At 39.5% G+C, this 27,855-nt stretch overlaps 1 protein-coding gene across 1 annotated transcript; it reads left to right on the top strand.

The window, feature by feature from the left end:
- Positions 1-408: 408 nt before the first annotated feature.
- Positions 409-27,855, top strand: prkcha (protein kinase C, eta, a). Its single transcript, XM_085143202.1, has 14 exons — positions 409-1,090; positions 7,535-7,598; positions 10,992-11,139; positions 11,233-11,267; positions 11,381-11,463; positions 14,336-14,465; positions 14,557-14,690; positions 14,792-14,923; positions 16,072-16,245; positions 18,337-18,491; positions 22,632-22,770; positions 23,377-23,565; positions 26,966-27,112; positions 27,232-27,855. The coding sequence occupies exons 1-14, from the start codon at positions 740-742 to the stop codon at positions 27,379-27,381; spliced, it is 2,031 nt and encodes a 676-aa protein (XP_084999328.1). The 5' UTR covers positions 409-739; the 3' UTR covers positions 27,382-27,855.

The raw sequence follows: 27,855 nt of genomic DNA, 5'->3' as shown, positions 1-27,855 counted from the left end.
CCTCGGTTTCCTACTCTTTATGGTTTTAGCAAGCTTTAGATTAAAGTATACTTAAGCAGCTGTTACACGAGCTATGACAACTGCATGTAAAAAGTATCCAGTCAAGTCTGACAAAGAAAAAAGTTCTTAAATCTCTTTAAAGGTTTTTAAAGCCTGATAAAGCTCTTGAAGTTATAAATTAGAAACTCGGACTCTGTAGTGCACGATAAGAGCCAAAGGGGCATATTTTATCACAGAGTGAAGGACAGGTGAAGCACCTCAACACCAAACAGAGTGGTGCATCATGGTCTATATAGTACCAGACTCATTTTTTTCTACACAAAGAACTACAATACAATCACGTGACACACCAACCCGACAGTGACAGGTTGAGAGGTTTGCTGATGTGTGTGTGTGTGTGTGTGTGTTTGTGTGTGTGTCAAATGTTATGCGGAACTTGTGCCTCCTCCCCAGCATGCTGTTGCTTCCTATTTACTGAAAGCATTTGAAGCAGGTTCGCACCGATACTGGCTGCAGCTTTTTGCGCTCACAGTAAATGCGCTGCACAGACGGTCAGCACAAAAACTTTTAGGTCAGGATGAGCTGACACCAAGAACTGTGAACAGATTTGGTCGTTGTTGACCTGAAGTGAGCGTGAATGACTTTTTCTCCATATTGTTTTTAAAATATTATTTTTAATTAGCCTGCTGTTTGCTTCTTTTTTTCTTTTTAACTTAGCGCATATATAAGCTTAGTAAACATGAAGTTTAACGGGTATCTAAAGCTCCGGATCGGTGAGGCGGTGGACCTGAAACCGACTACCTTCTCCCTCCGCCACTCTGTCATCTTCAACAAGGCTCCTCCAGCCATGGACCCCTACATTGTGGTGAAGGTGGACGACTACAAAATTGGGCAGACTCACACCAAGCAGAAAACCAACATGCCCACGTACAACGAGGAGTTCTGCCTCAACGTTAACGACGGCAAACAGATCGAGCTGGCTGTTTTCCACGACACTCCAATCGGATATGATGACTTTGTGGCCAACTGCACCATTCAGTTCGAGGACCTCATCGAAACTTCCAACACAGGGGAGACTTTTGAGGGATGGGTAAGTTTTAGGGTTCCCTTGTATTTTTTGTTTAAGTGAAACTGTTATTTAATGGCTGTTTAAGTGTTATTTCTTCCATTTAAATTTAGACCATCCTTTAACCATAAACATGGGTGGATTCGTCTGTCAGGATGCCCTGGGGCACAGATGTGCAGCTGGCCACACACCACTACATACACCTCACAATATGAGAGCAGGCCTGTGGTCTCGTACTGAGAACAGTGCCTAATAAGAAGAAGAAGAAGAAGAAGAAAATGTTTTTATTATTAAAGTACACACACTAGACCTCCAAGCAGAGTTTATTGGTTCAACCCGGAGCCAAAAATGCCTCAGATCCAATGACAGTATGATGGCATTTCCTGCCATCATACATTGCCTTGGAAAATTAAATAACAGCCAGAATCAATATACCTGAAGGTCCAATACCAAAACTACTTAGTATTTCCAGCATGATCACTCACATCACTTACAGCTGCCACATACCCAGACATGAACCAGTTCCTGTTTGCTGGAGCAGTAACTGACCCAAAGTTTCTGCCCCTCCCATCTCATGTAGCTTTATTGTAGTATATGAATGAGAAATAATGCAAAGGAAGAGACCTTTACAATTCTTTATAATACAGAAACTTTAGTGTCAAAAGCTCTTAAATAAATTTATCACTGATCCACTTTTAGTTGGTAAAGTGAAATGGGCCTACTGTTTACAAACCTATGGATGGCTTAATGGGAACATATACTTTTATTGTTATTTTTTGTCAGATTTATATGCAATTTAAATTGCATATTCATGTTAAACAAGGCTTTAACTATGTTAAAAATGCATTATACAGACAGCTTTGAATTAGGGAACGGAATCAAAGAGTATCTCAGAAGCTAGTCTAATATTATTTTGATACATTGCCCACAATAACATTTGAATACAGTATTCTGTGTAACTGAAGAAGTATTTTTTTTAAAGGCTGAAAAGCTGCAATTTTATATACAGTATGTACACTGCGGTGTCACATTAGTGTATAACTGATTAGTTCAGTGAATTCTCAGCTGGACGTTCACCATCTTTACTAAAGCCTCTGTGCATTTTACCCTCATTCATTTGAGTAACACCCCCCAGTGTGTCTGTAATTACATGGCAAAAAAAAATTTATTGTAATTTTTTTTGACCCACCTGTACTGGGAATGCTAAATTTTAACTTTCGGCAACAAAAATGTTAGAGATTTCTTTATAGTCATCTTCAGGCCTACAAAGCCAAGCTGCTGTCGTCTTGCTGCCACTATATATGTAAACATTTCAGTAAAACAGTGTTCTTCAGAAGTCTTACTGACTTTTAATTTACTCTTGTCAGCAAATACCATGCTAGCTTTTTTAGCTTTGGTTGTTCCTGACAGCAGACCTTTCCCATGTCAGTCATGCATTGTATGCCAATTAACTGAAGCATGTACAGGAAAAAAGCTGCACATGTGTTTTTTGCAGCTTGTGACTGAAAGACTTAATTGACCGAACATGAGAAAACAAAGAGTGCAAAGGGCATTAATATTTACAGATCAGTCACATGTTGCACATGTTACACATGTTGTTCATGCGCTTATTCCTGGTTAGATTAAGGTTCCAAAATAAGCAAGTTAAGTTGAGATTCAATTTTTAATCAAGAACAAACAAACCAATGAACAAATGCAAAAATAAATAAGCGTTGCTCACAGGCACACGGTGCTTCTCCTCAGCAGGCTTTCTCAACGCTGGCCAATCAGACAAGTGTGCTTTAAGTCAGTTATTTTTGTTTTGTTTAACTTTACAAGGGTAACTTTTCTGAATTTCAATTCCCAGAATCAAAATATGGACCTTATGATGAAAAAAAATCATCCTATATTTTCTAATCCTGCTTAAATTATTAATTTCTTCTATCCATATCTAAGCAATTTTTTAAGACAACGCTATAAGACTGATTAAAAATGTAGTTCCAGCTTGATTTAGAGTAAAAAAAAAAAAAGTTAACCTTTAAAGTCACATTCACATTAGGCACTATTTTAACTTCACATCAGAGCTTTAATACTTTATGAACAGCGTTTTAGAGCAGGTTTAGAAGGCAAAGCCTGTTATTCAGCTCAGGGCGCTGTTCACTACACGCCTCAGTGTGTGACTAGTTTTGCCTATTTTTGTGCCTGAAAACAATAACACCATCCCGTCTGCACCGAGGTCCTCCCTGTTTCTCTCTAGGAGGAGGAAGAGGTTTAAACAGAGTCCGAGACTTATTTACTCATTTTCTTAGGCAACATAAAGTGTTGGGTCAAGAACCTCTGTCATAAATGTTGCTCATACTGCCTTAGAATTGTTATTAGCAGCAACCATGGTCACAAACCACACATGTAACTGTAGTGGGGAGGTGTTAATTTTACTTATAAGACCTGCTAACTCACAAGCAAATACAGAGAATTACTCAGGCCTGCACGAGCTGCCTCTAGAGACATGTATTTTTATAACTTCCACACGTCTGCTCTCAGCCGTTTACAGAGTTTCACAGTTCACAAAACTTTGTCGATTGAGGCGTAAAAGAAACTTTGTCCAAAATTTTGTTGCTATAATACCATATATGCACAGTTTTTAGTGGAATAAATGACCTTATGAAGCTTAAATTAAAGCCTTAAGTGAAGTACCACAGTGGTTTCACTCTTATTTACACTGAAACACAAAAAAGTGCTTCTTGAAACTGGAGTTTCCCTGTTCAGACTTACTCTCATCCCTTCAGGACTATAAGCCACTGCAGGTGTGAATGTAACCTGAGCATGGCCCTTACGCTGTCTCCTCACTTTCTCATTACGTCATAGCACATTAGAAACAAATGCCTCATAGAGTCCATTTAACGTGGCGCTTTGTATAAATCAGCAATAATATGCAAATTGCAATATAATGCAATAGTGCTATAACCTTCAGTAGTTCTCTATCTCACATTTGGAAACACCTCTGCCCTTGCACATAGCACAGAGGTTAATTTTATGTATATATATATCTTGAAGAAATATACTTAATTACACCTTAACAGCAGAATTACTAATAAGGTAATTAACTGGTTTTCATGAGCAGTGCATGTATTTATTGGCAAGAATCAGCACTTTAAAGTCCCCTGAGAGTCGCATTTGTAGAGAGAAGCATGACTTTCAAGACTGCTCTTGCACACATTTACACCAAGACCCCAGAAGTGTAGGGGAAGTGGTATGAAAGTGGAGCTTGGTCTGCAGTTTTAGAAGAAGTGGCTGGTTTGTGCAACTGACTTTCTCACTTCAAGACACAAATTCTAAGCCGTTATCCGCTAGATCTGAACTGTGAAGGCTTTATGGGCTTTGTTGTGCAGAAGTGCTGGGCTGGTTTGTTTCACATGAGGCGCAAGCCTCCACACGCCCACACTGCTGTTTATCTGTCTTCTCACCAGGCAGCTGATCAGCTCTCTCTCTTACTGCTAAAATAGTTACTCTCAGTTGGCTTGTGTTCAAATACTCTTCTTTCTGTGTTGCCTTTTTTTCTCTCTCTCTTCTTCTCACACCTTCTTGTGTCCAGGAAAGTAACCTCCACAAAACTCTTCGTGTCTTTTCTTCTGGCTTTTACTGGACTCAAAGCACAGCCTAAGCAGAATTCTTCAGGAAGTTACTCAACTCCTCCATTTAACCCAAAGGCGTTCAGAGACATTTAACATGGCATTTACACACACACACACACACAAGCCCAGCTGCTTTGACTCCCACCTGCTGACAGTACCCAGCACTACTTTGTGATGTCTTTCGCTTATTATTCGGTTGTTTAGCTGCTGTTTATTTTATGTGTTTGCTCTAATCAGTCTTGAAGTACTTGTGGATGTGTTCATGCAGTGGTTTTTGAGGGTTACAAGCTATGAAACTAAAAGTGGGTTAAATGTGGCCCCTCAACATTTTCCACCACTGATTATTGTGCTGCTCGCTTGGCTGAAAAAGGGACCCTACCCTCCTCCCGTTTACAAAAAAAGAAAAAGAAACTTCCCTCTCTATGATGTAGCATTCAGTTGTTCTGCTTTTTAACTACAGCGTCTTGCTGTCCTTTACCTTTACCCACAGTTATGTGAGATTACTTTAAGGTCGGTATAAAAAATGTGCACTTGCACAGCTTGCGATGGTTCCCTTTCTAAAGTAAGTAGAAATGTCTGCATGTCCTGAAATAGATGCAAAAGTCAAACCAAAACCTTGTTATCACAGATTTAATTTTCTGTAGCACCACAGTTCTTTATGTGTTTGTATAAAGATAAACAATATGGACACCTCCTTTAATCTGCCCACTTGAGCTCTGTCACTCAGTGAGAGGGAAACCAATTCTAACCTCTTAATGTATTGTTGTTTTTTGATGATTATTATTATTATTTATTTATTCACTTAAACTAAGCAGCAGTCAAAAAGGCAAAGATAACATAACACAAACACACACACAGAGGAAGTTCTCACAGTGGACAAGTCAAACCTATCGTCTAGACTGTAGATTGAGACACAGGATATAAGCGGCAATTGAAAAGAAAATTGAGGTTTCTTCACTTCTTAACTGAAATTATCTTTTTTTTTTTTTTCATTTTAATCTTTTACACCAAGTCATTTTTTTTTCAGAGCTTACTATATATTTATACTCTCCATGTCATCGTCTGGTTTGCTGTCAGTATTTTCCAGGAAGGGTTTATGTGTATAAATAGAGCTTTGCTCGACCATACGGTGACATAAAAATTTCCATCCAGTGGTTTCTGCAGGAAGGAAGTATCTCTTTCTGTCTGCTTGTCTCTGTCCAGCTTTAAAGAGGCCAACTTATATATGCAAATGGTGATGCTGTTAATTATGGTTAAATAGCTTGGCACCACTCTCAATGTAAGTAGGCTGACCTGTAAGACCTGTCAGGCCTGCTTTGTAGTCTTTCTTGTCCAGATTCCTGTGACAGTATGTACGTATGTACACTCTGAAGAATGACACAAAAATGTCGTGCCATAGTTGTACACCTGAAGGACTCTGGCTCTATTTTCAATGCTATTTAAATCCAAACATTCTTTGATCTAATGGCTGTTTCTAAAACTAATATTTTTCTATACAATTTTTATAAAAATTTTGTATAAGTGTGAAGTAATGTATTTTTCCTACACTTTGAAATCTAAGGTAATGTTTGGACATAAATATTGCAAAAATTATGAAATATAAGAGGTAAAATTTTGAATATACTAAGAGGCATTATAAATGCAACACTGTAACATTTCATATATTAAAATCTGATCCTAGTCCCTGCTTGCCTGTAGCAGTCGTGGGATTAGGGATAGGGTCTCGTATGAGATTACTCACATAAATTCATATTATTTATTTGTATGTATGAATAACTGTACATCAGTACAACTCTGTTTGTGTGTGTGTGTGTGTGTGTGTGTGTGTGTGCGCGCGCACACTTGTGTATATATACATGCATACATACACACATGTGTGTATATATATCTTGCCTTGGTAAGTGAAGACAGACAGGAAATCGGAAAAGGCACACAGCAAAGGGCTGCAGGTCGGCCTTGAGCCGGGCGGCATGTGGTTGCCTGCTTACCCGCTGAGCTAAACCGGTGCCCTAGTCTCATTATATTTTACACTCGACCTGAATTATAAGACTCTTCCATGGGTCATGGAAATGAACGGTATGCGTATTCGCTGATATTTTAGGTTTTTTTTTTTTTTTGCTATAACGTCATATTAGCTCAATCCAGCACAGAAGATGAATGTAATGTAAATAGTTACGAATTTCAAATTAAAAACTGTTCTACATGTTTTATTTTTCCATTCGTGTAGAATACTGTTTACATTCACATACAAAATTTATACTAGTTGTCTTCTGAAATGTAATTTCTTTATTGAATTATTTAAAGTTATTTTTCTTCAAACATGACACTTTAAGGACTTCTCACTTTTTCCCCATATTGTAACTAGCCAATACTCAGTCATTTTGATGTGTCTGTGCCAAATTACACACCCTGATTCATTTTTATGTTGAGAGAGGCTCTTTAAAGGTGTTTTAAGGTATACATGCTTTGCTTCGGATTTCAAGGCAGGAAAAAAAAGGCCTGAAAGGGGGTGGACGGGCTTTTAAAAAAAAAAAAAAAGAAGAAGAAGAAGAGGAAAGAAGTCACAGTTTTGGTCATATTTGTTTATTATATATGACCAAAAGCATAAAAATTTCAGCCAAATCAAAGGTCACTGAGCAAAAATCTTCTAAAAATGTGATGATCTGAGATCGAACAATCTAAGTGTATATAAATGGCTGATTTGCTATTTGTGTAATATTAGTAAGCTAGTTTGGTTTGGATATCTCTGCTTCTAGACAGATACTTTAGAACCGTGTTTCACTGTGGCAGATGTGTGTTTCAGTTTTACTGTCTGGGTGTAGTGAAATCATTTCCTGTCATGTCTTTGAATCTGCAGATGGACTTGGAACCAGAGGGCAAGGTGTATGTGCACATCACACTCACTGGATCTTTCGTAGATGGTATGTATGCTACGCACAGTCTAGTTGTTCTCCTCGTGCCTACATGTCAACACCCTCCAACAACAACACAACAACAATGCCAGCTATTTAAACAATTCCACTGTGTTACCTTCACCTTTATTCTACTGTGAAACTCCACTTGCCCTTATGAATAATGATTATCTGACTCATTAAATACCAATGTCTGTCAATGCAAAGGCTCTGATAGGTGCGTGCGCATGCACGTGAATGTGAAGAATGTTTGCCTTTTTTAGATGTCGACATCAAGGCGCTAACTTAAGTACAAATTCTTTCACCAATGAGACAAGGCCATTTAAATGAGATGAGTGGGAAGTGATGGTGCAGGACTGTTAAAGCAGAAGTTGATTAAAAACAACACTGGGCTACATTCTCTGTTGTTCCTGTCAGTTTTCTCATGTAGGTCTAAACAAGGTTCTCCTAATGTTCTTCCTCTCATGTTCTTCCCTTATGGAAATAATCCATGTCCAAAACAGCTGAATCAAAAGCTTTCGCATCATTAATGTGATTGACCTCAAGGAGGACGCAGATAGCCACAAAACATCCAGTTCTACATATCAAGATGATATTTTGTGATAGGGTAGGTCAGTGTGGTTGAAATCTTCTTTTTTTTTTTACACCGAGACTGTACATCATTGGCAAATGTATGCCACCTCACACAAGTTCCCAATTAATTAATTCTCAGAAACAAGAGGCTACAGTCAAGAAAACACAGGAAAAGCAAACAGAAAGGCTTAAAGTTGTGTGAAAACAAAGTGCACCTTTACTGCTTCCATAGAAACTACTAGGGTAGCAGCCAAGTGCCGCTCATTAAATTGACTTGATTAACTGATCATCAGCAAGTATGACCAGCTTTATAAAAGCAGATTTTTTTTTGAAGTTTGCTTCTGTGGAGTATTCAGGTGTGTGCTGTAATAATGCCAAAATCCTCCCAGGAGTGGATATCTCAGCAAAATTCACCCTGACTGTCCAATGCTCAGAAAAACTGCAAAAAACCCCAAGAAATACATCTCAGTCTTTACAGACCTCAGTCAGCATGTTAAGTGTTAAAGTTTATAACAGCAAAGTTGGAAAAAGACTGAACAAGAATGATGTGTTTGGAAGGAATGCCAGGTGAAAGCCTCTTCCCTCTAACAAAGAGTATAGCAGCTCATCTTAGGTTTACAAAGGGGCATCTGAACAAACCAGGAGACTTCAGGAACTATGTCCTTTGGACAGACAAGACCAAAGTGGAGATGTGTGGATATAATGTACAGTAGAGCTGTGCAAGGCCGAACAACTTAGCAACAAAACGCAATCTGTCAGCACAAACACCTCACAACAACTGTCTAGCACATTGGAGGAGTGATGATTTTGGCTTGTTTTGCAACTATGGGAACCTGGGCAATCTTCAGTTGCTGATTCAACCCTGAACTCCTCTGTAAACTATTTTATTTGAAAAAGTGGGTGAATGGTTAGGTTTAGGACGTTATGATTAACCTAACCAGCAAATCTACAACAGAATGGCTGAAAAAAGAAAAGATTTAAGGAGCTGCAATGGCCCAATTGAATTCCAGACTTGAAATGTTGTGCCAGGACCATAAGAGAGCTGTGCATGAACAAATACCCACAAACCACAAACCTCAGTGATCTGAAGCATTGCTCTAAATAAGCCAAAATTCCTCCACAATGACACGGTAAACTGATAAAATCATACATAAGTTTCTGCTGCTACAGGTGGGTTTTGAGTCATGGTGTGTTTGATTTTGACAGAATTGCAAGACTTTCTCATATCTTTAAGTTGGAAAGTCGCATGTGGCTAAATGACAGCATATCACAGTTTGACTTAACTGAATATTGATCAGTGTTACAGCATGTAATTATTGCCCTGTTCAAGTTAGCATGCTCTTGCTCATTCAAAACTAAAAAAAATCAGGTTGTGCATAGAGAGGCATTTCCCAAAAATCCGTGCTTGGTCCCCTGCTTTTCAATTGTTTCTGAATGGCCTGCTAGCTACCAGCTTCATGCAGATGACATTGCAATCTGTGGCAACGACATAATCATCATGTACTGAATTTTAAATGTTTATATGCGTTTCTTCATTCAAAAAAAAAAAGAAATTAAGAGAAGTATTGAAGAAATGGGGAAAGCCAATTGATTTAAATTCTTAGGAATAATTTTAGATTCACACCTCGAGTTTGATAAACATGTAAAGAACAATACAACCAATCAAGAACCATCTGTCACACACTGTCACATGTTTAAAAATATATAAATCTACTTAGCTTTGAGACTTTTACTTAAGTTTATTAAATAAGTCTACAATTATAAAACTAATTCTGGCCACAGAGTCTCTTTCTTGATGTATAGATATATATATTCAATGACAAGACCGTAACAGAGTGGCCAAGATTACAATGAATAGCAACAAACACCACATCAAATACATAAATCTAAATTAAGATGTTGTGTATTTTTAAGAAATACCTGTCGCCCGTGGAGCGCACTACCACCTGAAGCAAAATATATGTTTGACAAAATATGTGTAGTGTGTATATTGGGCTTTGCAGTATATGTAGAGGCTCTTAGTCTGAAATGAACGCCCCCTTTTCATACAATAACCACACTACATCTATCTATAGTGTTGTTTGCAGGGGTGGGGTGTGGGCTCAGCAAAAAGGTTTCCGTAATGCATGTATAATGCTTGTGTGGTTTTGCAGATTTCTTTACTGACTTTCATTACTTAGGTCTAAACACACAGTTACACAGTGTAGATGTTCACAACATAAATTACAATATGACAACTCTAGACTCTTTGTCTCTTTTAATCTGCCTTCCTTTCAAAGTCTTGTTTGATCTTTGAGAGATGACTGAGTTGAGTTGAGCAGAAACACAGATTTTAATCATTCATATTTCACATTCAAGCATAAATAAAGACTTTATATCCACTTTAATGAATGTAAATGGCCTGTATTTGTATAGCGCTTTTACTAGTCCCCCCTAGGGACCCCAAAGCGCTTTACACACCCAGTCATCCACCCATTCACACACTGGTAGAGGCAAGCTACAGTTGTAGCCATAGCTGCCCTGGGGCAGACTGACAGAAGCGAGGCTGCCATATCGCGCCATCGGCCCTTCTGGCCAACACCAGCAGGCGGTAGGTGAAGTGTCTTGCCCAAGGACACAACGACCGAGACTGTCCGAGCCGGGGCTCGAACCGGCAACCTTCCGATTACAAGGCAAACTCCCGATTACAAGGCAAACTCCCAACTCTTGAGCCACGATCGCCCATAATATGATAAATCCATTCTAAGAGCCTAAGAGTTAGTGTGTCGAGTTTACACACTTCTTCTGTGCTTTTTATGTTACAAACTTGTGTTCATGTCTTGTTGCCAGATGAGGCCGTAGTGAAGAATTTCAAGCAGTTTACAAGGAAGCGGCAAGGAGCCGTGAGGCGAAGGATACACCAGGTTAACGGGCACAAGTTTATGTCCACTTTCCTCCGTCAGCCCACCTTCTGTTTTCACTGCAAAGAGTTCATCTGGTGAGATGTCACGCATGGGTGATTCAGTGCTGGCAGCGCATCTCTGTGTAGAATGTAAACTGGATCTAAATGTGTTCTCTTTTATGTTAATAGGGGTGTTTTTGGAAAGCAGGGTTACCAGTGTCAAGGTAAGCAGAACTTATATTTGTCTTTCTGCCTTTTACCACAGTTGCCTAAACACACCTGTGTTTGTTATGAGTCCGCCATTGACTCGTTGTCTTGTCTTTTTTTTGTTTTTCAGTGTGCACCTGTGTGGTGCACAAACGATGCCACCAGCAGGTCGTCACTGTGTGTCCACGCATGAAGAAAACAGCAAAAGAACAGGTAACAGCAATTTCACGACACACTAATACACTCTATGCAGCATGTTTACTTCTAAATACTTGTTCTCTTTACAGATTTTTGTTTGTTTGTTTAAATACAGAATGTCAAAAAAAGCCCCCTCCCCCTCCTGTGTGTGTGTGTGAATGTGTGTACATTCACACACACATCTGATTAACACCTGCAGTGATCAGTAGGCTGTTTCCTGTTTCTATATTCTGTCTAGGCTGGTCACTGAGGCAGAACACTGAACTGCAGTATTATTTTCCACATATGAACACTATAAATTTTTATGCTTCTATAAATACACCCATGACAGTTTTAGCAGTTTGAACGCAACTATGTAGCTTAGTTTTGTTATATTTTGCTGAATATTACAAGTTTCTCTTCCCTAAAATCTGACAGGATAATAAAAATTTATACGCTAAGCATGTTTATTTTTAATACACCATTTACAAGTTTTGTAAATATAGTATAATCATCATTATATAATTCCTTTAGCCTTATTGTCTCTTTTATGCTATGTTCCTTTAAAAGTCTTATTTGATCATAAGTGACAGAGAGTAATTGATTGAGTTTTTTTGTTTGTTTGTTTTTTAAGAAATTAAACATAAGTATGAGGCATATTGTCAAAACAGATGAAATTCTTTTCATGGAAGGTGCTTGTACATTTTCTTCTTTGGAGCTCCACAGGGTAGCTGTCTGGGTCCATTACTTTTTTTCTTTACATGCATGGAAACATTATTAGACAGCATCAATCTTTGTTACTGTAGTTACACAGATGCTAGACAGCGTATTTCTGTGGAGCCAGGTGACAGTGTACTGAACTCATTCACCAATGTGGTTGGCTGACTTTAACAAATGGATGACTGCAATTTAAAAAAAATTAAAGATAATCATTTTGCTTAGTCCTAAAATAAAAGGTGATCTGCTCATTTGCAAATTAGGAGCTGACAGAATAAAACCAAAAGTTAAGTCTTATAATAATTACTGTGATGCAAGCTTTAAACTTCTTCCATTTCAGGAAGATGTGTCTGACAGTACCAGACTCACCATGATTCTGAAAAACGTCTTCATGCATTCATTTCCTGTTGACTAGTTTGAATTTTGAATGTATTTATTCAAAAGGGACAGTGCATATTAATCAACTTATCACGCAAATGTGCAAGAATGAACCTTAAACAGTTTTCTAGCTCTAGTCCCTGACAGGGCAGACAAAAGATAAATAACAAAGAAAATTAAAACACCATCAGACAGCGTACAACAATATAGTCCAGACAACAAATACATGAAATCCACAGTACAATAAGAAAACACAGAACAACAAATAAATATAAACACATACGGCATTAAAGATAACACACATTAGTATAAAATGAATGGTCACAGGTCTGGTTCCTTTTTAGCCATCATTTGAGATGAGTTTTAAATGTGTTGAAGGAAGTATATTCTCTTATTACAGCTTTTTACTAAATATTATATGTCTAAAAGGTATTACACAGTCGCATTGGGTAGAGGCTCTGCTTACTCGGCCACTAATGTTTGATTTTAATACTGATGAACTCACACAAGTAGGGTGGAGCAAGTTCATGCAGGATCTTAATAAACTGAACAAGCAAACTTAGTTGTTTTTTTTGTTTTGTTTTGTTTTTTGCTGCAATGCTCTTTTTGTTGGACTTCCCAAAAAGATTGCGAGAAGGCTGCAGCTTACTTGAAACTTGACTGTGAAGTTATTAACTAAAACAAATAACAGAACACATCATTACAGTTTCTTAGCAGACCTACAATGACTCCCATTATCTCACAGAACTGATTTTAAAATAAAACTTCTTTCCCCTTTATAGGGCACTCATTAAAATACGTAGAAATTCAAAATTTCAACCCTCGAGTGTTATTGGAGTGTATTACAGGCCATTTTTACTCGTAGGATGTTTTTATGTTGCAGATCAAGGTCAGTGAAGTTAACATAGTAACATACCAGTTCCTCATACATTTAAAAGAACATTAGTTTATGAACATTTTTATTGATGCACATTGGCAGTTTCCATAAATTTAACAAACATAGCAAAGTACAGCCCTGAGTAGACACAAGCAACTGCTTCCCAGTACCTGCAATAAGATCATGTGACTAAACATTTAAACTTTTCTACAAAATTGAATTCTCTGAACTGAGCATGTGTACACATCCTACTACAGGTTGTGCTATCCTAGAGCATGGCACTTATATAAAAGAGGCAAGTAGACAGCTCCACAAACATGAGTACATCTTTGAGTCAATGTCCTGACATTTTCCATGTTTGTAGGAAAACCGAAACAGTAAAAACAAAATATATTGACATAGAAATTGTAACTGCATAACAAAAAGTAACAATTGCAATTATAACTACTCATTTTTATTACACTTAATTTAATCAAACTTAAATAAATCACAAATATTGAATTACTAAATTAATTTTAGCATTAATAATGCTTCCAATAAAAATAACCACTAATATATGCAATTCAAGTATAAATTAAAAAACTGCTATGTCATAAGATGATCAAATATTTTACAATGTCTAGCCTTAAAAGTCTATAAATAGTAAATAATAATAATTTATGATTTAATTTTCATTTTGTTATTTGTATGTCTGCGTTTGTGGTTTTATATATGTGTGTAAATATGTATTCTGATGGGTTGCTTGTTTGTTTAAATGTTTTAATATGTAAGTGACTTTATTTCTCATATGTTTTTATACCTGTGAAGCCCTTTGAACTTCTACATGTGATGTTGGCCTGTGCAAATAAAACTGAGTTGAACTGAAAATGCATTGTGGACGATAGTGTTGCAAAGCAGTTTTACAGCTCGTAATTACCGTGTGCCCTCTTTCTGCAGCCTATAAATCAAGGTTTCAGCATCAACATCCCTCACAAGTTCAACATGCATAACTACAAGTCGCCCACCTTCTGTGATCACTGTGGCTCGCTGCTGTGGGGGATTGTCAGACAGGGGCTGCACTGTAAAAGTAAGGCTCGCATCAGCATTCATGTCTCAATATCGGCATCCAAAAGCTGTCTTTCATATAGAGTCACCGTTTCTGTGATTCCTCTCTTCAGTCTGCAAAATGAACGTCCACATCCGCTGCAAAGGCAACGTTGCTCCCAACTGTGGGGTCAACAGTGTGGAACTGGCCAACAAGCTCGCTGAGATGGGTCTGCAGGCAGAAGGACTTGCCAAACGGAAATCAGTGGTACAAACGTCTGAGTTTTCCAGAATAACAGAACAGTTGTAAATCCTAATCACAAACGTGAGTGTAATCAGAGAAATGTCTTTTTCTCTTTGCATTGACAGGTGAAAAACGCAGAACAGACGAGGACTCCATCTGAGGGGAGGGATTGTACGGAAACTCAGCAGCAGTTGCCACGGCTAGGAATTTCAGACTTCACGTTCCTCCAAGTGCTGGGCAAGGGCAGCTTTGGCAAGGTAGGAATGAGATAATAAGATTATAGGAAGTGCTCTGTGCACTTAGTGTAATGATGAGCATTGGCTCATACTGGACAAAAATGGATTAGAGCAGCTTAATTCTAACATTTGACTAATAAAACATTTACATGACCACAAAAATATACAACTGGCATTAAAAAACACTGGATTTTGATCTCCATATATTGAAAAGTGAGCGAACCCTTTCACCAGTGGCTAAAGAGACTCAAAAAAAATGCTTGAAGAGTGTGTGTTGTTGAAATGCCTCCCCCACATTAACAACTGAGGCCTCAAAACGGTCACTTAAAGAGGTTAAAAGCTTCAATTATGAGTCCAACATTTGCAAATAGAGATGGTTTAAAGAGCCAACTGCAACATGGTGGTTTGTGGTTAGCATTGTTTCCTCATCAAAATCCACACAGAAGGCCAAAACCCTTCTGGGTCGGTTTTAGTATGCTTGTGTTGGCTTCTTCCTCCAGTTTATCTCGCCATTGCAAATGTCTCGTTACTGTTCCTCTGACCGATGCACAGACTTACTCCGGGCAATGCACGATTGCTGCCCACTGCTCATAATATCAAGGATGGTAAAGTAGATAAAAAGCAGAGAATTAATGTCCCTGCAGGAATTAATAAAGGGAATCTATTAACCCTGACACAAGAAGAACCTCCCTGTGTCCCTTAAGCTTTAACAGTCCACGATGCCAGTGGGAAAATGTTTTTGGCTGATTTGTTTTTGAAGATCAATGTAGCACAGGTACCATCATTTTTGGAGTTTTTATGTGAATTTAAGATATCTCACAAGATAATATCAGAATGGCTGCTCTGCAGATTACTGCAAAATATTTTGTAAAGCCTAAACAGAAATACTGTGGAAGGAAGTCCTGTTCGTTTAGGCATCATTACAATGCGACTTTCTAAACAGCGCATTGGTCCAATTGATAACTAATGGAAACTGCTGCCAAAAAAGACACTTTTAGCAAATATTAAATTTAAGTTTACTCACCAGCACTCTAACTGATTAGCAGGTGTTTCCAGGAAGGACCCTAAATCCTGTCGCTGTCAAGTTTAGCACATTTTATTAGCAGTTAAGCAAATCGTTCACTTTCTCACGTGGCTTTTCCTGTTACTGTGTTTGTGTTACTCTCCAGGTGATGCTGGCGAGACTAAATGGCAGAGATCGGGTTTTCGCGGTCAAGGTGTTGAAGAAGGACATCATTTTGCAGGATGATGACGTCGAGTGCACCATGACAGAGAAGAGGGTGCTGTCACTGGCCCGCTGTCACCCGTACCTCACACAGCTGTACTGCTGCTTCCAGACACCGGTCAGTGAAAGCATGGCCGCACTCTTCTTTCACATAAACTCATTTGTGACTTTTAGCCTTCTTCATTTATGAGAAGCTTTCACCCCATCTTAAATGGCTGAAGACTGTGATGATGATGACATTTCTGCTGAAAAATAGAAGGGGATGTTTTGGCTCATGATGTCTGTGTCATGCACGGATCTTCCTTATGAGTGCTTTAGAAATGTCGTGGCCTCATATGACCTTATTTTCATTTTTACTGCTTTGCTTACCAGTAAATGATCCACAGAACTGGTTCAAGTAAGGGTCATGGCACTCAGGCATACCCTACTTTTGGTTTCTGGTCCTAAATGTAAATAGAAAAATATGGGTCTGTTTCCATAGATGCCAGTGCATCATGTGGTCAGAAGGTGGCAGCAGTTCCCCAATCTTATGTCTGTTCGCTCCTGGCACAAGCCAGTGAATGATGCTTGACTAACAGAGCTGTTTTTCTGGCTCAGACGGGATATTTCTAATCTGCTTTGGCTGGTTGAACCACAACTGATTGAGATCGAAGTTTAGCAGCACCAAATAAGGGCTCAGTGAGCTTGCTGCGCAAACCGTTTCAAACCCACACAAAACAATGTAACAGCTATTGTTCCACGAGAACGCCCTGTTTTATTTAAATGCCTGTCACTTGTTTCCTGACAAAATACTTAAAAGCACCTTTTATTATACCAGAATTGGTAATAGAGTCATTCAGTTCACACTAATACCACAAATACGTTGCAAGGGACAATTAGCGGCACTTTCTGCATGGCATATAGTTCCATTTCACAATAATTCAAACTAAAATATGTAGAATGTTTTTTAGAGATGATATTCCGTTGCTAAATATATGCATATTTTTCATTTTCAAGGCCCACTTTGTAGGTACACAGATTGCCCTGGAGGAGTCTTCAGATTAAGTTTAAAATATTAAAAAAAGGCATTTAAATCGCAACAAATCTCGATGTAATAATTTTTTGTTTCTACAGATAAGCAAAAACAAAAGAGATTAGTAGCTCTTTTCATGTGAGTATGCTTAAAAGTGGCCGTGTTTACATAGTAGCCTCGTTAGTCCGATACAAGAACCTAACCCTAACCGCGACTCCTACCTGCAAGCAGGGATCAGACAGTCGGCATGCTGACCTCCGGCATGAATGCTTCAAGTACTGTATTAATAAAAAGGCTACTTTGTTGTAGTTTTAATGTATTATATATATTTTAAACATAGCCTGAATCTGAAGCAGATGGTTTAAGAAGTGGAGCTGTGTTCATGTGTACAGGTCATCTAAAGTGCTAACCAGGAAATTAGTAGTAATAGACAGTCAGACTAATGTTCGTCAGGTTCCAGGATGAATGGAGAAACTCTTTGGATAGCAAAACTTTGGAAATCCCAGTAACCACTATATTGGCAAATTAAAGAGCTGATCCAGGAAGTTACGTCCATTCTTGCTTTTATGTTTGAGCAGTTATCTATGGAGAGGTTTAGTATTGCAAAGTAAATTGTCACGCCAGACCTCTGATGGCCTGACAAGTCAGTTTGACTCGTATAAGACAGAAAAACCCAGAGAGAGGCAACATACATTCAGTTGCACTGCAGGACCACACAAAGAGTGCTCCCTACTTTGCCTGTGCAGCACGTCCTTATTAGACATTATACGTGCAAAAAGAAGAAAAAAAAGCCAGACCTCTCTAAACCACAGGCCAGTAAAACAGAGTCAGCTGTGCCTCAGTACCCAGATCACTTCAAGAGGCAGATCTCTAAATCATGTCCTACTGCAGTCTTTTCCCCAGGTTCCCATTTTGTAGATCATCTATCGACCGTAGCCTGTAATGAGAAAGAAAGAAAGATTTATGAGTTAGATTAGGGGTTTTTTTTGCTAACTTTAAGCTGCAGTTGGTTGCACAGAAACACATTATACAGGCATCTGAAGTTAATGAGAAGCAGCCATGTAACATCCTTGAAGCAGCCTCAGCATGTTTGCGGTCGTTGCTCCTTGGACTGCTTAATAACGTGGGAGCTTCTGTGTGCCCAGTGCGGGTTTTGTGTGCACACGTGTAAATGTCATCTCCTAATTCTCACTGCAGGACCGTCTCTTTTTTGTGATGGAATTTGTGAACGGCGGCGATCTCATGTTCCACATCCAGAAGTCCAGGAAGTTCGAAGAAGGCAGGGCCCGTTTCTACACAGCCGAGATCACCTCTGCTCTCATGTTCCTGCACAGCAAAGGCATCATTTACAGGTATAAATACATAAAGCAATCGAACTAGCCTTTATAGCGATACCTCAGAGCTCACTACCATAGTTTACTATATTTAAAAAAACCTTTAATATCATAAAGAGTGTAATATTACTGCAAAGACACTAATTATGCAGTTTCTTCTCTTGGATGTCGGAATCAATTTGTTATCAAGAGGAAACTGCATATATGATACATTAATCATGTGAAGTACTACATGGCTGTGAACAGTCAATCAGAACATTACAATCCTGAGACTCATACGTCAGGTTAAAGAAGACTGTCGCTGAGAACCATCCAATGAAAATGTGCTACCAAGCATACTTGCAGGTTTAATTAGAGTTTGCTTAATTCATGCATTAAGCGGAGGGTGTGGAGGCTCTCTCCCAGGAAGCACTCCATTTCCTGCACTCTGACTCATCTTTATGCACCACTTTTGCCTTTCGCCATCAATTTGTGTTAAAAATGTCTTTATTTATAAAAAGAAAAATCCAAATTTCAAGTTACAAATGATAAAATCATGTCAAGGAGGATAATGCTGCTAAATCTTGTTGTGTCAGCACACACACACACAAGCACACACACACACACACACTGTACTACAAATTAAGTTCAACACATCTAGTGTGTCTTTGCATTAGCTGACTCAACAAAGCTTAAAACCGCAGCTGAAGGTAATGGATGATGATAGTAATTATCATCTTTCTCTGTTAAGTCAGGCTTTCCGCTTCAGGCTCTAAATATAAAATATATAAATATTTTATAAAATATTATTAATATTATTATCATGTGACTTTTTCCAGCAGCAGATTTGAATAAAGTAAAACATTTATACGTTTTCTGCATCACCTAGTCAACAATTTTGTGCTTCATTTAGCAGTTTTAGTAGGATACAGATTAACGACGTGCACATACGAAGTGTATTCCTCAAGCTGAGAATTTATAATCAACTTAAAACATGATGTAAATAAAAGAATAAATGTAAACTTGCCACTTTTCACTGTTATGTATTCAGCATAAACTATCATGGTTATTTAGGCAGGCAAAAAGAGAGGCAGGCAACACTGTGAATCCAGTCTGGGGCCTTCCTACGTTAATTAGTTGCGTTAGCATGTTCTCCTCGTGTCTGTGTGGGTTCTTTGCAAGTACTCCAACTTTCTCTCAAAGACATGTGCAGGATTACAGTGATTCTAAAATGACTGTAGGTGTGAATGCGAGTGTGAATGGTTATGTGTTTCTCTATGTTAGCCCTGTGATAGATTAGCGACTTGATCAGGGTGTATCCAAGACCTCTTTCCCCATGACAATCAGGATAGACTCCAATACTCCCTGTAACCTTGAATTTGATAAGGATTAATGACACAGAAGACTCTGACAATAATGTTACTACCTGCTATCCTGAGCTGTGATAATGTTGTTACATTTTAGATTCCTGAGAATTCTCATCTCTACAGAAACACACTGTGTCCACACATGTCAGGCTCTGTGACAGAACGCCAGCTTTTACCAAGAATTATGAATAGATGAGCCAATAACGATCCCCCTTCCTCAGCTTCTAATAGCTACATATATTCAGAGACCTTTTTTTTGGACTGTCCGCTCAAGGAAAGTTGAGTGGGAAATCTTTTGGTGTCCTGCCAGTACACAATGAAAAAGAAAAAGGAACATCAGTAAATCCTGAGTTATACTTAGTAGTATGTCTGAGTCTCCTTTCATCATGCCCTGCACAGCATGACAGCAAGCTGAAGAGGTTGCGTGCTATAACTAAAAAACTAAAAAGCATCCAGAATAGTATCTCGCACATCAGGCAAGTGTGGTAAGAATAAAATTGTAGCCTCGGTCCTTGTGTTGTGTAATATGCGTGTCTTTTACATTGTGTGTGGGGGGTTTTTGGCTTCAGGTAAAGGCTTTGAGGCTTTGAAGCTTCTCAGTTGACGCCACAGCATGTCCTTGCGTTTCCTGTATTTGTCCTTAAAAAGACGTGTACAGTTCTCGAGGTTTCAGTTTGAGGTTTTAGACATGAAAACTCAGTTTTGCAGTCTGAATTCACTCTGGCTGCTTTTAAGAGTGAGAGCACATTTCATAAGGAGAGCCAATTAAATCCACAAGGATTAAAAAGGCTGTATGGAGAACAGCTGCTCAGTGTCATGCAATGTCGTGCAATAAACACATGCTTTGTGAAGCCTGTTTTGAACTCCGCCAGGGAGGTGTTGTGTGTCTCTTTGTTTTGTCCTGACCCACATATGCAAAGAACAAGTAAATTCAAGACTGAACAAAATAGATAAAAAATACTCCATTTTTTTTTAGCTATATGCAAGTTGTGATATATATCGCATCCTTAGGTTGATGCATAACATTTTAGGAGCCTTTGATAGTTTGATTAGACTCTTACCACAATGAAAAAAACAAAGTTTGTGCGTCAGAACTTTTTCTGAACTTCCTCCTCTTTTCTTTGGAATCTCTTTTATTAGTGCAACTCTATCTCCTACTCAGTGACTCATTTTGCACCTCAGCATTTTTTTTCCTGCAGACATCGCATTGTTTGATTGACCTGTTTCCATAAAAAACAGTTCAGTCGTTTTCGCCCGTGCACTGCAGCACTTCCATTTTCTCTGCTTTAGCAGGTGGAAAATGCAGGTAAACACTACATTAAATTAAATCAAAGAGAGTACTGGCAGTAGTGACAACATTTTCTCTCCTGACATCGGCCAGAGTTCATGTGTGAAACTGGCTCAAGTCAGGCTTGTCTCTCCCATGTGATGAAGTCGTTGGATGAAGAAGCTCATACAGGATGATTAGGTGCAGTGAGTGATGTGTGGTTCTGTGTAGCTCAGCGATAAGAGGCGGTTAAATTTCCCACTGGACGCATTCATACTGAAAAAACAAACAAACAATAATGGTCCAGGAAATGGTTTGGCAGCGTGCGAGCGATTATCAAGAAGCAGAACTGGCCTTATAGCTGGAAGAGCTCAGACACACACTTAAAAATACTTTCTCCTGCGTCCAGTTTCCCAGTTTTGTTTTCCCTAACACAGCTTAACACAGTCTGTGTGTACTTTGTGATGTGTGAGTGTCAGAGCTGCTCTCTTTGCCATGTTTTAGACTGTGTGTGATCAGCGTTACACAATCGGCTTAAGATAGAGAACGGCAGACTAGATGAATCGAACCAAACTGGTTCCTGACCCTCAGTCTTTTACAGTCAGGCTTTCTGTATTTTGGTTTTTCTCATCCTGTTATGCATACATTAACAGCATCACTGTCCAGCTAGCCTCAGGCCATCTATGTAACACTGTCTGAAGTTGAGTCACCTGATCACAGATTAGAGCTTATCTCCAGAGCCCACACTCGACAGCTGTAATCACTCTGTCAGCTGACATGAACACAAGACAGGAGATTTTTCCAGTGTTTGGTTTGGAGACATCCCCATGCACAGTCAGCAGAGGGGAAAATATTTCTCCAGATAGTACATCTCAGTTTCCACTGATGTGGAAGGCATATTGTGAAGACGGTGCATATTAGCAGTGAGTGGCAGAAAAAACAAAATGCATCTTTCTATCAAGTGGTCACATCTTACGTATTTTGCTTTAAGCTAAGCCTGCTTCACAAAGGCAGAGCAATAAAATGGAATAACTGGGAGAAGAAGTTTTGCTTTTCTTGGGAGCAGAATAAACACAGACACTTTTTTCCCTTGGTGTCAAATATGCAAGGGTTTGCTTTCGTCTGTGTGAAGTGCATTTCATCATCAGGGGGTGCACAAATGGCTCTGTGTGGTTCTCTGTGCACCATCCAGTTTGACTCCGTGCAGATGGTAAGCTACGAGGGCACCAGTGTTTAACCCCAGCTCCAACGATTTTTCTTTTTTTACTGGTTGCCAGTTAAAGGTCAGGGAGTTGTCCATCAGTGTCTCCCTCTGCTTTAAAAGTGTCACTGTCTTCAGAGAACTATTTCCTTTTGTCTCACCACAAATTTCTACCTTCCTCACATATAATTAGAAACAAGACCAGCAGGACGCGACTGGAGTCTGAGCACTGAATTGGATTTTTGGTGGCTTATTTCAGGCTTCTGATTTATAGGTGCTGAATAACAGTCCCTGAGCAAATACCTCATCTATTTGTTCCTTTTTGCGTTTGCCTTTCTTTTCAGGGATCTAAAGTTGGACAATGTTCTTCTTGACAAAGACGGTCACTGCAAGTTGGCAGATTTTGGCATGTGCAAGGAGGGCATATTTGAAGGTGTTGCCACAGGAACGTTCTGCGGGACCCCGGATTATATTGCCCCTGAGGTCAGTTTCTCCCCCTACATTAACCAGCAGAAAACATAGTCGGCACTCAAAATAACAGATACTTCAGCTCCAGATTTATAATAGAACATTTCATATATTGAAGCAATATTTACACATTTCCATTTTTAAGATGACACTAAAGAATAAACTTGGCCATTTTTAGCTTCCAGCAGCTCAGGTTCTCTGAGTTCATATGTTTAATTTCCATCACACCACCTCACTAAGAGCAAACATTGTGATCGCTGCCCGGCACTTCAAGCTACCTCCCTCCTGACTGGAAGGCAGCACACCTGTGAGGTCAGCTTATTGACTTGACAAGCCCAGATTTCCACTTCTTCAGACTGCGCCTTCAGAGGCGTGTTTGGCTTTCATAATGAGGAATTAAGATGGCCTGTGTCCTCGTGTTTGAGAGCTTTTTCTCTAACCAAGAATGTGCATCTGCATTTATGAAAGACCCCTTTGCTGCCCTCAACACTTACTCCTCAGTGTGTAGCTCCGCTAATCCAGCACATACCCCTAACTAAACTTCATAAAGTGGTTTTAAATTTGCTTTTGAGACTCTCTAAAGTCTCACACTCATTTTTCTACTCTGACATGTTTTCACAGATCCTGAAAGAGATGCTGTATGGGCCTTCTGTGGATTGGTGGGCCCTCGGGGTGCTGCTGTATGAGATGCTCTCTGGACATGCTCCTTTTGAGGCGGAAAATGAAGATGACCTCTTTGAATCCATCCTCAATGAAGAGATTGTTTATGCCTCTTGGCTCAGCACAGAGGCAGTGAATATACTGAAAGCTGTGAGTCTGCCAGGAGTAATATCTTTTATTCACTTTTTTGCGGTCACCAGCAATAAAATATTTAATGATAAATGGAGCTGGGTGAAGGCCAGGTCTCACTCTTCTCAGACCAGCGCCGTCAGACTGTGTTTGCTTTATACAATTGCAGGAAATGTCAGAACGGCTTTTTTTTAACTCATGTAATGATAGAGGAAATTAATTTGTCAGTGGATTTGTGACGTCACTGTGGAGAAAAACGGATGGGCATTTCCATGCCTGGATATTGTATCAGTAGCCAGATTCTTGTCTGTCTGCCTGACTGACACCGTCTGACTGCAGAGTGAGTGGCAACCCCACACAGTCTTCCAGCCAGCTGTTTGGCTGGGGTCTTTACATAACTATATTAAGGCATGGTTCACTGCCCAGCCACAGCACACAAGCTATAAATACAACTGCACCTCCTCTCCATTCCTTCTCTCTCACACTGTTCTCCTCGTGTCCTTGTTGTTATTCCCGCATGGCTGAGGAAGCACCGAATCAGTCTCCCCATGCCGATTTGTCATTGCCCCCCACTATCACACGTTAGTGACTGGTGTGAGTGGATTTTAAACGCTGCTGCTCTATTTTTACTGGAGGCAGATCCATTGCCAAGATCACCTTGTTCTTAAAAGGAAGTTCATGGAGCTCAGTTGTCAGGTTGTTCAAGGTCGTGTGAGAATGGCTGTAGAAATGTCACGAGTTTGTGAGTCATGGTGAAAATGCCTGAAGACTGGTAGATGCCAATAGTTGAGTTAAACTATCACATGGAGCTGAAACAAAGCGCTTTTGATCGCTTGTATGACAGCCCAGCATCAACAATCTAAAAAGAAATAAATCTAAAGTTGTTCAATTTACATTGTTGTATAACAGCAAACCTTTCATTTCAGGAGCTGGAAGTGTTGAATAGATTTTTCTGCCAGCCGACCGATTGATTGACTAAAAGTTTCAGCTCTAATATTCCCTGCCTTCCCGTAAACGTCTTTTTTGCGAGTGTAGAGGAGAACGGCTTCTTCATGCAGAAATGCCCACATGGCAGGTCTTGCTCTGAGAATGGCACAACTGACGTGCAGCCATGGAAAGATGGCATCAACTTTAGTGGAAAAGTTTTTCTTTGGTTTTGTGGTCAGTTTGCTCCTGAACTGAGTCACCTCTGCTACTCTGTCATGCTTACAGTTAATTCCAATTCAAGGACCATACTGGTGTCTACTGGTGTGCCTTTTTTCTTTTTTCAAACATGTTTTAATTCAGTAACTGGAAATAATGTCATCACAGCTGCAAATCCCTGAGTTTAACTGCTGTAACCTTAAACTTTTTTTTCCATTAGCAGTGATGAGTATAAATGGGACAAATGCAACATTTCAACAAAGCATGTTTTTGTCTTAAAGTACAGTCACAACCATGGGCTGATGCAGTTCAGTACATAGATATACAAAGGAAAAGCAACGGGTGAAAAGGCTTACATGAACAATAACTGTGCATCTCCCAATCAATCATGTTGGAGGCGTTATTGGCAAAGACACTGACTACAGCAGAGCGACACACATGCTGTTTATTATATAAAATTACGCATGGCAAGGCATCAGAGTTTCATTAGTCTCTATGAATCCTCGTTATTGTTCTTTGTAGCTTGATGCTTTTGGGACACCTCGCGTCTTTTTGGGCATTGCCTCATCTGGCTCCGCAGCTGCTTCCTCATTCTCTTGGAGCTCAGTATTGTTGAGACATGCGGTTTTGTTTAGGCAAAGTCTCTGGTAGTTAATATCGTTTGGAGCTGACACAATGAGACGTATTAATCTCTGTATTAATCAGTGTCTTCAGGTTAATCTTAACACTGTCACAATGGAGACGGGGACTCATTAGTTTGCTGTGCTGGGTCTGAAGGTCACCATTATCCCTGAGGTGCACACAGAGTCACCGTGTGAGATGGTTTTCCAAAACAAAGTGGTGTTTTTTTTCTGTTTCCCCCCCAGAGGCAAGTTAAAACTATTTGAACTTTTATTTGTTTTTGTTTGGGCTTAATCCTAAGAACTGCACCACCTACCTGACCTTGGTCAGAGAGAAACGGTTAAAGTTCAATGGCTGATTCACTATTGTTTTAATGAATACAACCCCAGGAAGTTGAGACACCTCAGCTGCACTTTACTGAAACTAGTTGAACTCTGGTCAACTAAGGCTTTGTGGGAGGAGCTTAACACAATTCAGGGTGTGTGTTTTTTGTCAGTTGAGAGGGAGGGACTCACTGGATGAACTTGAGCCCTGTTTGGCATCTCTCCAGAGAAATCCAGTCTGATCTGGTGCTACACATTTCCCTATTTTGCACCAACCACACAGTCATGGTAAACAGAAAGCAAACTCGCTTTATATTCTGAAGTTAACATAACAAAAATAATTTGGCATTTAGCAGCTCTTGTAAGGTACATGCATTCTCACATGATTTCCAAAACATGACTTATTATACTGTGGTATTTATTTAACAGAACCTAAGCAAAAATCCCAAAACAGTGTGTGAAAAACTAGGTAGACCCTTATTGCTTCCATAGGAAATAAGAGGATAAGTAGCAGGCAGTTGCTGCTAAATCAACATTTGGTTAATTCTTTTTTTGTCAGGAAGTATAAGCATAAGCTTTGGCACTGAAGTATTCAGGTATGTGTCATCATATTGCCAAGGATGAAAGACATCAGCAATGGTCTTAAAAAGGTGTTGAAGTTGCTGTCCATCAATCTAGGGGAGGGTTACAAGGCCATTTATAAACAATCTGAAGTTCATTATTCTACAAAGAGAACGATTATTCACAAGAGGGAAACATTCAAGACCGCTGCCAATCTTCCCAGGAGTGGAAGTCGCAGCAAATTAAACCCAAGGTCAGACTATCCAATGCTCAGAGAAACTAGAAAAAAACCTCAAAAGCTACATCCCAACTCTACAGGCCTCAGTTGGTGTGTTAAATGTTAAAGTTCATCACGGTTCAATTAGAAAAAGACTGAACAAGTATGGCTTGTTTTGAAGGGTTTCCAGGAGAAAGCCTGTTCTCTCCGAAAAAGAACATGGCAGTGCAGCTTAGACTTGCAAAGTTGCATCTGAACAAACAGAAAAATGCCCTTTAGACAGACGAAAGTGGAAATGTCTGGCCATAATGCACAGTGCCGTATTTGGAGAAGACCAAACTCATAACAAATGTCAAACATGGTGGTGGAGGGGTGTTGATTTGGGCTTTTTTTTGCAGCCACAGCACCTTGCAGGCCTTGAGTTCACGATGGACTCTTTATACCAAAGTATTCTAGAGTCAGATGTGAGGCCATCTGTCCGACAGCTAAAGCTTGGATCAAATTGGGTCTTTAATTCATCAATTGTTTTTAATTCATCCGCATTTTATCTTCGCAGCTCTTGACCAAAAACCCGGCACGGCGTCTGGGCTGTGTGCCCACAGAGGGTGGAGAGGAAGCTGTGACCAGCCACGCTTTCTTCACAGGTATCGACTGGGAGAAGCTAAATCGTAGAGAAATTGAGCCACCTTTCAAGCCCAGGATTGTAAGTCACATGATTTTTTTGATGCTAAATGATAATAGGTGTACTCACCAGACATTACGCAGTGTATGGTTTTGTCTCACATTCTGTGTGTGTGACTGTACTCTATTGTTGTCCTGCAGAAAACCCCGGAGGACGTCAACAACTTTGACCCAGATTTTACTCAGGAAGAGCCCACGCTCACGCCCATTGATGACCCTATGATCCCTTCCATCAACCAGGAGGAATTCAGAAACTTTTCCTTTACTTCACCTGAACTGCTAGAGAATTAAGACTCAGAGACTGATCCACCAGCAGCCGTGCGGTCACCCTTACTCTTCTCAGTGTCTGTGCATTTGCCTAAAACTTTTTCCACTGGCATGTAAAACACGGTGCGGACACATTTCCTAGAGATATAACTGTGTGAAAGTTCCAAGCAGGCCTGACATGCTTGACAAGGACCCAAGCTGCACCTGAACTGTAAGAACTTGTACCTCAGACCCAAATGTGGAGTGTGGCCAGCTTTTGAAATAACATTTAGTTTTGGCTTCATTTACACATTCATGCAAGTGTGTATGTACGTGTGGACAGGATGTATTTTATTATGTTGTATTGTGATGAAATTGCTTCTATTTGCTCAATTTTTGCTCTTTCACTGCTCAGAGATGGGGGAAAAAATTGGGATCTAAATCTGCTGGAGATTCCCAGAAAAGTCAAAGTTAAACAAATCCTGGAATGATTTCATGCACAGATGGAATAGTTTCTGA

The sequence above is a fragment of the Neolamprologus multifasciatus genome, chromosome 19, assembly GCF_963576455.1.
Source record: "Neolamprologus multifasciatus chromosome 19, fNeoMul1.2, whole genome shotgun sequence".
In the NCBI taxonomy this organism is placed as follows: domain Eukaryota; kingdom Metazoa; phylum Chordata; class Actinopteri; order Cichliformes; family Cichlidae; genus Neolamprologus; species Neolamprologus multifasciatus.
Note: the sequence above shows the minus strand (reverse complement) of the source record. Positions and strands in the feature narration are given on the sequence as shown.

Excerpts from the sequence above, each read along its gene's own strand:
- prkcha (XM_085143202.1), top strand. The coding sequence starts at position 740 with ATGAAGTTTAACGGGTATCTAAAGCTCCGGATCGGTGAGGCGGTGGAC. Across the intron at positions 11,140-11,232 it reads CACTGCAAAGAGTTCATCTG|GGGTGTTTTTGGAAAGCAGG; the intron begins GTGAGATGTCAC and ends TTATGTTAATAG. Across the intron at positions 14,466-14,556 it reads ACAGGGGCTGCACTGTAAAA|TCTGCAAAATGAACGTCCAC; the intron begins GTAAGGCTCGCA and ends TCCTCTCTTCAG.